We start from the raw sequence: 12,678 nt of genomic DNA, 5'->3' as shown, positions 1-12,678 counted from the left end.
GATTTCCAAAACGCATGCCATTATGAGTTTCACTAGTCGTTATATCACCTTACCGCCTGCGGGGAGTCACCCGCATGCTGTATATCGACCGAATTACCTATCGAATTATCAGTTTCACTTGTTATCATACCGCCTGCGGGGAGTCCCCACACGCTTTATATCGACTTGGTACAAGTGCTACTTCGCACGTTTTAATAATATTGGTTATTTTCATAAAATTGTTCTCAACATAAAAATACATTTTAATAAAGACACATAAAATACACGTAGTACTTTGCAAGTACTTAACAAGTCCTAAGTAAATAATTCTTAAAAATAAATAATAAAAATGAAATCACTAACACAAAAATAACGTACATAAAAATGTCGGGATAGAATCATCGGTCGAACAATAACGTTTGCAAAGAAGTACTGCTGTAGAAGTAAGGCACTGATATTTGACTTCATTTTTTTTTCTGTCCCTTCTTTGCGACTGGCTCTGGTTCAGGCTCGGGCGGCGGTGTAGGCGGTGCCTTTCTGTCCGGCCACTTTCTTTTAATATATTCCGCTAGTGGCTTAAAGGCTATCGTCTTGGCACCTTTCTTCGTCGGCTCCCCCGGCCAAAGTTCCTGAACTGCGATCATGAGATCCTCGTCCAAAACTGCTCCTAAACGCTTCAACTTGTAGTTCAAATCTTTTGGTTCGATAAACATAACTTTTTCTTTAACAAACTGAAGAATCACGACAGGTATATCCACTTGACGTTTCTTATTTTTCTTTCCTATATATTCAACTCTATTCAATACGAGCTCTCTCGCATCCGGCCCAGTCGACTTAAAGCCACCTTGCACGTACCCGTGTGAAACAACGACATCTTTCCTGGTTGCTTGAATGGTTTTTAATACATCTACAAACTGTTTGTTGACATTAACACCCTCTAAATTAAGGGCTTGTATTTTGCTCTGTTGAAATTTTTGGATAACTAGCTGAGCATCATTTAGGGTAAGTGGATTATATGATAAATCGAAACACTTCATCTGCTTCGGCTTAGCAAACCAGGCTATTAACTTTGTTATAATCGGCGTGTCGCAAAACTTGTTGTTATGAAGATCTATGTGGCGTAACAGTCTGGATTGAAATACGTTTCTAATACTAGTTGCTATTTTTTGTCCACTGAGTGAGTTCCAGGATAAATTTAAGTACTCAAATTCCGGATTGTTTCCTAGAAGCTCAAGTACGCTACAGAGACCGGACGGGAACGAATACAGATTGTTGTGAGATAAATTTACTGAGGTAAGTTTGTTTTGCGCTTCTAATGCTTCGGCCAAATGTAGACAACCTTTTCCTGAAATCCCATTATTTGACAAGTCTAGTTCATAAATATCCGAAAGAAGCATTATGACGTGAGCTAGTTGCTCGAGTCCTTCATCGCCGATTTGGCAGTGACTGACGTTCAGCACTCTCAGTGCCCTATTCGTTGTAAGACCTTCGCATATTCTGCGAATCCCACTAAACCCAATGCGGCACCCGTGTAAATTCAAGCTGGTTAGCGTAGAATTATTTCCCAGCATCTGACCCAGATGAAAGCAGGCATCATCGTTTAGCCAGTTGTCAGTTAGGTCAAAATGTGTGACGAAAGTATTTTTCTCTAAGGCCATGGCCATGGCGCGGACTCCATTAGGATTGACTCCGTAGTAACTCAAATTAATATGTGTATTTAGCAAATTTCTGTGAAATATTCTCACAGGACATTGGTTTGTGGTCTTACAAATTGCTAAGTAGTATTCTTGACCATCGCTAGGGTAAACTTTTTTTGGCGGAGGTTCGAGTAGCGCACTAATTACGCCAGGGTCGGGGATACTTGGGTAGTTGTAGTAGGGGTGACGGAGAACTGCGCTGTCGGACTGTGACACGTAGGCGGCACATATTTCGCCGCTACCAGGATCATACAGTCCTTGCTCAAACTGTTTCTTCTTCAAGTTCTCTTCAGCAATTTTCATGATAAGCGAAGACCACTCGGACATCGGAGGTTCTTCGGAGCTCGAATCTCCCCGAGCTTCGAATATAATCTCGGTTTTAGGTTGTTCTTCCTCACCTGAACCGTCGTAAGACATCTTTACTTATGAAATAAATTAATCTAAACACAAAACAAAATATATTTTTAGCCCAAATTCTAACAAATAGTGTAAAACAGGATAATGTATGCGTCACATTTGACATACATGTCATAGATGTCAAGCTCAAGCCATAAGGACTAGCCTACCTAGCAAATAAGCATAGAGTTACGGCGCGCGTGGGTCATTCTTTAAAGTCGGATTATATACCCTTGGCGATTATTATTTTTACAAATTTTCACCAACCTTTAATAAAATATATATTTTAATTTATTAAATATAAACCCATCAATCGATAGGCATCACCATTGGTCCATTTATTACGTAATAACAGCAATTTAAGATTTAGCTGCAATGATAAAATTGACAAGATAATTGAAAAAAAAAACAAGGGAATGAGGAGGACTTTAATTTTCGGAGCGATTATTTCCAAAAGTATATACACTGAATCAACGATCGCTCTTAGCAACCTTAGTGCTAATTTTAAAGACCTATCTATTGATATAACAATACATTTATTTTACTTAATACTCCAATAGAAATAAGCTGGTTTTTGTCAACTGGTTTAAAACCGTTACAATTACTGATATATTTTCAAAATCAACAAATGAAAACATTAATTTACTTTTCATGTGACTTAACACTGCCCTAGATAAATTTGGTATGAAATGAACACTTAGCGTGGTCCGACTCTAGAACGTAGGTACACAATGCGAGTGCGACGAAATTAAAACACTTATTAACATTGCTGACTACTTGCTAAAAACGACCTACTTCACTTTGCGGGTTCGCTGTTGCCGGAAGTTTATTATTATTTCCAATGAATAGTGTCATAACGACGTGATATTTTCTTCTCATTGAAAATGGAAAACTTTAATATATTTAAAAAGTCGATGTCACGACATTGCATCATGCCGAATCTCAAAAAATTCTGCACTCTTGTGGATAAAAAGCGGTTTTACGTAGATACAGATATGATGGCCGAATTTGTCTACGTGACTCTTTCAATCGGATGGTGTTAAAAAGTGACACGTATTTTATCATGTGTATCATGTGGATAAAGCCATTCATAATTCGTCAGATATATTATTTTATCGACTTACGGGAAAGACAAATAAAAGCCAAATTCGCATACATATGTAACTAATACTCGTATATTTAACCACAACAATAAGTTTAATTCAAGTTATGTTCAATTACTTATCATTATTGTTTTACCGCCTCATATTTACAATTTTACACGGACGCTGTTTTATAAATGTATGCCATTTCCTAGTATAATCATTCGACAGAGTTTAGTATTTTTTTACTTAGGTACACGTTCAAAACGATGCATGTGGAGTTGTTGTGTGGTTGTTGTTTACGAATAAGTAACGAGAACGTTACCCCGAAAATGTACTAGTTTATGTCCATAATTCGGAGTTCTATTTTGGGAAATTCGTATTGATGGCGTTATCTACGTTTCGGTCAACTAAGTCGATTAATTGAGTATTAATTAAATTGCTTGGATAATGTTACTGGAAATTGTAATCATTATAGTAATGTACTTATTGGGAAATGTGTGAAATGTAATCTTCACAAGTCACATCTGTTAGTAACTAACATGTAACTAAGTACAGCAGAGCCGATGCTGGCCATAATGGTTAGACATATTATAAATACATATAGGTAGCTACTCTACTCCCAGTTCTCTGTGCGACTTATTTAGGGATAAAAGTGTCAGTGTTTGTGGTAGCATCCGTTCATTCGATTACAGTTTAATAGTGCTGTTTGATTAATGACGTCATTAAAACTTCGAGTGGTGAAATTGCAGAGAAACATTTACTGTAGATATGTACCTTACTCTTAATTAACGTAGACCGGGCAACTGCGGCCGGTCCTGCGCCAATGAATGGTTCCTAGTCTACCTTGATTTTATGTTTAACCTTTAGTTTAGTGAATAGGTTTTTTTTCGATGCAGGTATTTTGTCAGAAGAATATAAGCTATCGCCGCTATACTTACTCAAACTCGTATCTGATATACGTATCAACGCTATTAAACTCGTATATCTACAAAAGTAAAATGAAGATGCAACTGGATAAGAAAAACAAATCATATCAGCAATATCAACAACGACAAAGTGCCGAAAATATACACCTTAATGTATGTGCAATAAGGTAGTGTACACATATTTTTGGCACTTTGTCCGTGTTGATATTTAATAGCTATTCATTGTGCCATATACCTAAAAACACTGCGCGATGAGGGTCGCCTCGGTAGGGACCCTCATTTTATTTGTCATAAATGTGGGCGATTCTGCCGTTCAAGAATCCGTTTATCCGCGCTGCCGCGGATAGCTGTTAAAATCATCTGCATTAGATGCTGTTTAAATCATCTGTACGAGGTTTGTAATTTAATACTAAGTAGTAGTCAATAGTAGTACTAACTATTTTATAAAATCAAACTAAAGTAAGTCAAGGAAAGCCATTCTAACGAAAAGAATGAATAGTTGAATAAACTCCAGTTTTCAATTATATATTACCGTAGCGTAGCGCGGCTCAAGGTGCTCTTTACAAAAACTCAAAAAGCTACTTTGTTTACTATCGAGGAATGCCTCGATAATCGATTACTTAGTATCAACCAAGTGTAGAGTCAAGGGTAACTCGTAACCCGTATTACGCTCTTATTCATAAAGTTGAGCAAACCTTTGTTAATTATTGTCCGATTCCAACAAACACAAATGTCAAAATGGCAGATAAGGACAAATGATTATCAAGGGCTTGTTGTAAAAGCGCTGGTGGCCTAGCGGTAAGAGCGTGCGACTTGCAATCCGGAGGTCGCGGGTTCAAACCCCGGCTCGTACCAATGAGTTTTTCGGAATTTAAGTACGAAATACCATTTGATATTTACCAGTCGCTTTTCGGTGAAGGAAAACATCGTGAGGAAACCGGACTAATCCTAACAAGGCCTAGTTTACCCTCTGGGTTGGAAGGTCGGATGGCAGTCGCTTTCGTAAAAATTTGTGCCTACGCCAAATCTTGGGATTAGTTGTCAAGCGGACCCCAGGCTCCCATGAGGCGTGGAAAAATGCCGGGACAACGCGAGGAAGAAGATTATCAAGGGCTTGTTAGACTTGACAAGCGTTATATTATAATAACGTCATTGTCTTTGCTTGGTATTTAGCTGGTTAGCACGAGCTCTCGGAGATAACTTCGTACTCACTGTTGTAATTATTATAGTTGCTTGTTGAGACTACGACTAAATGTCACCTTCATTTAATAATTATATTAAATCTTGTAGCGTCTGCAAATCTGGAATATTATTTAGAGTACATATCAAGCAATAAACAATGTTTCCCAACGTTACTAAAAATAATAATATTAATAAATCCGCAGGGCAGCTTGTGGCGAGCTGTTGGGGAGTAACGATCCCACGGACCCGAGTACTCCCGAGAGTCGGTCAGGGTCTCCGTCTCCGGCGTGTCTTCGTCGGTCGGAGTGGACTCCAAGGGGACCCGCAGGACTCTCAGCTCTGGCTTGCCTTCATTGGCCGGCCAGAGAGTCGTTAGAGCTAAATGCTCCAGGGGTGGAAGTGAAAACTTGCATAAGACGCGAGTTGGCACAGTGGCTGTTATCAGCCACTGGGTAAAAAGCGGCGTACGCCTCTCGACACCCCTGAGCCGCTCACACCGGTGTTGCTCCTGGCTGTCTTCACGACGGCATTTTCAGGGGCCCATCTAGCGGGCGGCGAGTCACCGCCTGCCTCGATAACTAGTGAAAACATTGTTATGGCAGGTGTCCGGACCTCTTTGCAATAACCCAGTCTCGTCCTCCCAAATTTCAATCCATAGACCGTTATACTGTTCACTTTTACTACAATAGTCCCAATGCCTGCTGCGACCGGTTCATGGGTGTCTATTGTTGGGCCTGTGAACGGGTTCCAGCAGGCGTTCTACAGGACATTAAAGCTCTCCAAGGGGCCTCTACGTGTTGGATCTACATATATCCCCACGCAAGCCTATGAAAAGACCGGGATTTATAGGCCCGTGAAATCCAAGGAGATACAATAATATTAATAATATATCCATATATAAAATTTCACTGGCTTTTAATGCTCGATTCCATGCTATACGGAGTACATGAAGTGAAGTTACCTAATTATCTATACTGAAAATTAGAAAAATCGCAAATAGACGTGTTAACACGAGTTACACATAACACGGTATGTCCTCAATATATTTTATATTTCTTGTCCTATAATTTTATTAATTACATTTTAATTAAAACGAGGAATACGCTAATAGTATTTTTTTTTTCAATTAAGCCTTATATTAAGGCATATTAAATTATATTAGTATATTGTAGTGTCGAGGAAGCAAAATACTTGTAAGACATATGTATAATTTCAGGTTTTACAAAAATTAAATCATGTCAATTAGGAAGTCACAACTGCAAACTACCTTCAAGCGTATTTTTGTATGCATTTTCATGAAAAATTATATTTTTTATAATAACTAAATGTACACACAGCTGCAAAAGTACATACCCACCATTTTTCAGCTCGCTGTACCTACACTTTATAAGTATACATGGATGACGGGACATATTTGCTGTTAACCTTTATTTTTTAAACCTATTGGTTTTCAAATCTTTCCGTTTCTTATCTAGAAGACATGTATTGTGTGATCACAATAATGCGTGTCCGAAATGGTCCGAAACTGAATAATAAGTTCTCAGCTCGGTAGTCGACCCCACAGCGGTTGCCAGTCATTATCCCGCTCGAGAGGAGGCTTCGTCACGATCGGCCTTTATGCAAACATGACTACGGAAAACTGTAGGAACGCCCACAGAGGTGTTATTCACTTACTAAGTTCCGAGAAAATGTTTAGGTACTAGTATAAAAATAATTTTGTTCTCATCTCTCTTTTTTTCTCTTATTTGAGCGTGAGCAACATCAGACTTGGCTTTTCTTGTAGGATTTGGAGGTACCTTCATGGGTTCACTAAAGGCCGACCGTAGCGAACGAAACGCAACTGAGCATAAACGATTGGCACGTTGGCTAGGCACTCAGTTGTGTATGTATGTATGCAACGCGGCTCGAGTATGCTGCATAACACTATTTCAATGGATTTTTGCCATAGCTTAGATATTCCGAAAGATCGAGTTACGATCGGGTACTGAACTTAAATATGCTTAAATCATATCTGTCACTGAAAGCATTTGAAGCGTACCCGTATGTATTTTGAAATTAACACGGGAAAAAGAAAAACTGAGGTAAGAATATTATCGCCTGCATAGCGAGCTCATCAATCACTGATCTTATCGCTTGTTAATATACAGTGTAGAGCCACGTTTCATGTTGTTGAAGACCTAATGAATGACCCAGTGCCAAAAGCATTTATTATTTACAGATATTCAGAAATTACAGTAACTTGTTTTTTGCAAAGTGTTATCTTATAGGAGTAATCTGTAGAAAATTAATATAAAAACAAACACTGAGAAAGACTTAGTGAAAAGATTGATCATCTTTTATACCCCCAAACGTACTATCGGGTGCAGCGACGGTTAAGCATGCTACAGTTCGTTTTCGATGCACCCCAGAAGCGGTCACTTATTTACATTATCCACCAATGGGAACAGTCCAAGATTTTTGATCAGTAACTCTAACTTTTTAATATAGACGTTACGTGCCTAACAATATGGTACAATTTACAACCGATAGAAAATCGAAAGGAGTGGCTTTTTTTATACTACTACTCGTATCAGTAAACCACCAAGAAACATCTGTACCCCTAGTGTAACTTTGATCGACATCATAACGTGACGAACGCGTTTGCGTTAAGTGTCATTTTGTATGAGATTTTTGACTTTCCAAAACGTCCCGCTTGGCGCGCTGTTCAAAAACCCATACAAAATGAGACTAAACGCAAACGCGTACGTCACGTTTCAAAATCGAATCTAGTTACACTAGGGGTACTGGTCAGTGACACATTCACTTAAAATTGCATTCATTCTAATCGTAATGACCCAACTCACGTGTAATAATCGCTTTAACTTTAGTTTCCGTTGTTGCGCTGTTTATGGCCAGTAACTGATAAAGGTGTCTAGGTCGTCCCGCCATCTCCGTCTGGGCCTACCACATCCACTTGGTGGCTATACTAGCCCACCTATCCGGATACATGCGGTAGATGTGACCCGCCTAGTTCCACTTCAGCTTGGCGGTCTTCCCCCTACGTCAGCTATGCGTGTTTTGGAGCGCAATTTAGTGTTTCGGATGCGATCCATCCTTGTGACACCTTGTAGAATGCTGCGCTCCATGCTCGCTGACAAACATTCAATTTGGATTTCTGACTCTCGGTGATCGACCATGTTTGGGCACCGTAGGTTACGAGAGGCAGAATACACATGACAATGAGTTTACGCTTTAGTGACATTGGAAGGTCGCCCTTCATTAGCTCCTTCATGGAGCAGCAGCTTTTCCAGGCGTTTTACCCATGGAATAATTTTTTTTTTGTAATCAACAAATGCTTAAAAACAGGGTCTTCGTATTTTTGAACTTTCCAAGAAAACAAGCCTCCTAAGGCCACGCGCAAAATTTGGCACTGCAGTTTTAGCCTATAGTGTAAGAAATAGAGTGGATTTTGTTTTGTTTGAAAACTTAACGAAACAAAACAAATGCAATTCTGTTCCAATTGGACGTGATTTAAATTTCAAAAGCTGAATAAGTACTATAGCTAGGACCTTGGGCCTTTGGAGCATAGTGGTTTGCGGTTAAGTTTATGTTCTGTATTCGGCGGAATAGCCAAATGCCGAATATTCGGCAAAATGGCCGAATAGGCCGAGTATCGAATAATTGCCGAATATTCATGGCATCTCTAATTATTTTTTAACCAAAATAATATTGCTGGTGGTGATATTAGGAGCTAATGTTTTTAATACCTAACTCGATCTATGTTGTTAATAAATTGAATCAAGAAGCTGATTATGTCTTTGTATCAAATATATTTGATGTTTATTCATATATACTTATTCGTGATTTTCTTTATTTCCAGGCTGTTTCCAGGGTATAGGAGAACTTCAACATGCCACCTAAGTAAGCTTTGCAGCAGCTCTGTGTCTGTTGTGAGATGGTCGAGATTGCACCTGTAATGTACGGCTAAGTTATGCACGCACAGTCATCTTTCTAGGTTGTTTTGCATCAAAATGTGTTTTTTGCTTATACGCTTACTAATGCATATCATATATCATTTGTTAACTGCTTACCATGCTATTACAAGGTGTTAACATATAATTCCATTATAACGTGCAACACGGGCGTTCCGTACAAACTTTCAATGAAGTATCTATAACTCGCTATGTGTACGACTGTAACGCAACGGGGAAAATATCAATTCACTACATCTTATAAAACTACTCCAAAACTAAAAACAACTGAATGGCTTTTCATCCGACTTTCATATACTTATCAATAGAGTGAATGTTCAATTTAAGCTTTTACATACCCCACATGATCTAGTAATTACGAGTAGACTTTGAAATTTTGCCCCTTCTTCATATTAGGCAATTACCATAGTTAATAAAAAAAATAACACTTTCATTGTATCTGGGTTAGCATTGTTCATAACTATTCCAAATTTAAAATCGTTAGCTTAAGTAGGTACTTCTCGAGATATAGTCTGTTCGGAAAGAGAAGAGTCGTGGAATGTATTGGGCCCTATGCAGTCCATGACTCTTCTCTTGATGACAGATTTCTTTAGTTGTACCTTTTTGAACCCTAAAAACCAACAACAGCTAATATCAACTGAGCTGATTTGTCACAACATCTTAAATTGCTTTTTTTATAAAAAAATATATTATTATGCAGGTCCTTCCATACATTCAGTATGGTTTGTGATTACCTACTAAGTACGACATAGATGTGACGTCAAATCTTCGGCTAAGATATAAACCTGTGTGAGTTAGTAGGTAAGGTAACTCGCTTAGATGTGCTTTTTATATCTAATAATAACAATCATTAATTAATTAGCTGGTAACATGCCATAAGTTTAGTACTTTGTCAAAGTTTCTACATGAAAAAGCATAATGCAGGCAAGCTTATTACAAAAATCTGCTATACCAAGTTTCTGTAATGCATTCTGTATATAAGTTGCAAACGGCGCCTTTTACAAATGGCGTCGTTACTTTACATAACGTTTTCACGTTTGTAAAATGACGACGCGGTTTGTAAAATTGCCGAAGGCAAATTGTAAAAAGTCCGCATTTTGTAAAATACATTATGACATTAACATTGCCGTTTGCAATTTGAGCGGCATTTTAGTCACCTGTGACGCTGCACATTCAAACTATGAAAAATGCTGGGATGTCCATCATATCTGGAGTTCGTCGGACTTTAAGGACGCGAGGGGCGGGGGAGACTTTTGGATCAGGGTGGCTCCAGCGCTGCGGTAGTGCAGCACTTTCCGCCCTCGCGTGACGAAGCGCGGTCACTACACTCAGCTCCTCAGCTTCGGCTTCCTGGTCGCCGCGGCGACCAGTCTCGGCTGGTCGCCTCACTCGTTCCCGCGCTCCGCCACAGTGGGCAAGGGTTGCTCTCCCTTCGCGCCTCCGATTTCGCAATTACTTTGTAGGGACAGACAAGACCACGTGGATAATGGGGTGCTCAGATTCGGATTTGCAAACGCGAAGTTTGTAAAATGATGACGCCGTTTGTAAAAGGCGGATTCTTACAATTTGCGTTCGACATATAAATTTCAGAAACTTTTCATACCTATTCTTTATAAAATAAAAAGCATTAGGTCAAAAATACACTTGATTAGGTCAGTTATAGAATACACTTATAAAGACACTCTACACAATGTTTAACTAAGTAGTTAATGTTATTCCAACAGAAAAAGGATCAAATAGTCAATGGGAACATTGATAGTTCCGTGTCTATAGTCATTAACTTATATTTTTATCACATCTGACCTTCAGTTGGGTTTAAATAAAAAATGTGCTTTAGGGATCGGTTGGGCTGCGCGAAGTATCTAACAAGATTTATTGGCAAGTCGTCGACTGAAACAAATAGTTTTTTTGTTTTATCTTGAACTTTCACGTCGCTTTCGGTCTGACATACCTTGAGTTGAATTTAGTTTGTTTATCGGTAGGTATTTGAGGGAAGTATTTCCCCGCGATTTGAATTACAACTACTCAATAAAAAAATGGCGCTTTAAATAGTATTATTTATTATCTGCCCAAAATATTATTTACTCGAAAACTTCAATCGTACTTTTAACTTCACGTATATGTATTTTTGTTACTTGCTTTGCATGTATGTCCTGGAATCCTGCAAGTTAAATTTGACCCACTTCCCGGTTTCCGATTAAGCTCATATGTAAGTCGGGTGACAATGCAATATTATGGTACCATCAAGTTGATCTGATGATGGAGACAGGAGGTAGCCGTAGGAACTCTGTGATAAAACAACGCAAGCTAATTGTGTTGGGGGTTTTTAGAATTGTCTCGATGAGTATTAGTTGCCCGTGGAAAAAAAGTACAGTCAGCGATAAACTGAGCTTGCACCAAAAATTAAATTTTTGCCAAAAACTTATTAATGTTCAATTCAGTGACATAAATGTACTAGACAGGCTATCGAGAAAGAAAATACATTTATTGAACACCAAAATAATTTGGCAATACTATAAAATAAACACACACAACATTTGTAGCGAATATAACCATGAAAAAATTGCCCCACACGCTTAGAGTTTGTAACTATAGCCAAAAGATTCCATATCAGGATATAAGTAATAGCATAATAACTTTTCAACCCCCGATTATCCCCTGCGGGGTCACGACACTCACATAATCGTGAACCTGTATTTTTTCCCAAAATTATGTAAGTGATGGATTCCAAATATAATTGTCGAAAAAAATAAATGGCTCTTCAACTTTTCCCTTCGCAAAAATAGACATCTGGTACAAACCACCTTTCTTCTATTACAAGGTTTTATTGAATGATTGTGCCCGATTTTGCTTCCACTTTAACTTACGTGACACCTTTCCTAAACATTAGTGAACATGAACATGAGTCACGACAAGCACCGCATTTTGCTTGTATGCTTTTTGACATTGTGAAGACTTTAAAGCCATAGTATCTAATAGCTAAGTTACAATTTTCTCAACGTCATGTCAGGGGTGCTAGTCGTCTTATCTGTCCTCGGCACAATACATCTGCATTTCGTGGCAGTTTCAAGTACTCTGCCACGAAGTGCTGGAACAATATACCGCCACGTATACGCAATTCATCATCTGTTCATTCATTTAAAATTAAGTACAAAAAACACATTCTATATATTATAATTAATTATTAATAAGGCAAAATATGATTATGATTAGATTTCTTTTTTCAATACTTATGTTAGTTGATAATATATGTATTATATCTATCTCTGAAAGGATAAGTTAGGTATAACCTCGTTTAATCGCGTTTTCTGGAAGGGCTTCCACGGAAGACCAGCGTCAAGGTATGCAAAAGGTACCTTGACACCAAGTTGAGTGGAAAAAAATTCAGTGACGTTTTAACCCGTTTTATGGCATGTTATTGTTATTTTTTTGTTGGTCAAGC

At 38.4% G+C, this 12,678-nt stretch overlaps 3 protein-coding genes across 8 annotated transcripts in view; 1 reads left to right on the top strand and 2 right to left on the bottom strand.

Annotated features, from left to right (window-relative positions):
* The window catches only part of LOC133521470 (pseudouridine-5'-phosphate glycosidase), a 180,593-nt gene that overhangs the window by 90,291 nt on the left and 77,624 nt on the right, over nucleotides 1–12,678 (bottom strand). The gene's annotated exons all lie outside the window — the stretch shown is intronic.
* LOC133521481 (CD82 antigen-like) overlaps nucleotides 1–12,678 on the top strand; it is a 97,363-nt gene that overhangs the window by 56,543 nt on the left and 28,142 nt on the right. For 4 of the 6 annotated variants that reach the window (XM_061856480.1, XM_061856473.1, XM_061856496.1 and 1 more), the window contains one exon: nucleotides 9,125–9,165. The exons of the other annotated variants lie outside the window; for them this stretch is intronic. In XM_061856480.1, coding sequence (XP_061712464.1) covers nucleotides 9,155–9,165 — 11 coding nt within the window. In that variant the 5' untranslated portion in view covers nucleotides 9,125–9,154. The remainder of the gene's footprint in view (nucleotides 1–9,124; nucleotides 9,166–12,678) is intronic. 6 annotated transcript variants of the gene reach the window in all.
* LOC133521359 (leucine-rich repeat-containing protein 74A-like) lies at nucleotides 219–2,318 on the bottom strand. The gene has a single exon (XM_061856281.1). It carries the CDS (start codon nucleotides 2,091–2,093, stop codon nucleotides 444–446), a length of 1,650 nt encoding a protein of 549 aa, XP_061712265.1. The 5' UTR covers nucleotides 2,094–2,318; the 3' UTR covers nucleotides 219–443.

The sequence above is a fragment of the Cydia pomonella genome, chromosome 1 (genome assembly GCF_033807575.1).
Source record: "Cydia pomonella isolate Wapato2018A chromosome 1, ilCydPomo1, whole genome shotgun sequence".
NCBI lineage: Eukaryota > Metazoa > Arthropoda > Insecta > Lepidoptera > Tortricidae > Cydia > Cydia pomonella.
The sequence above is the reverse complement of the archived record's forward strand: the minus strand, read 5'-3'. Positions and strand labels throughout refer to the sequence as shown.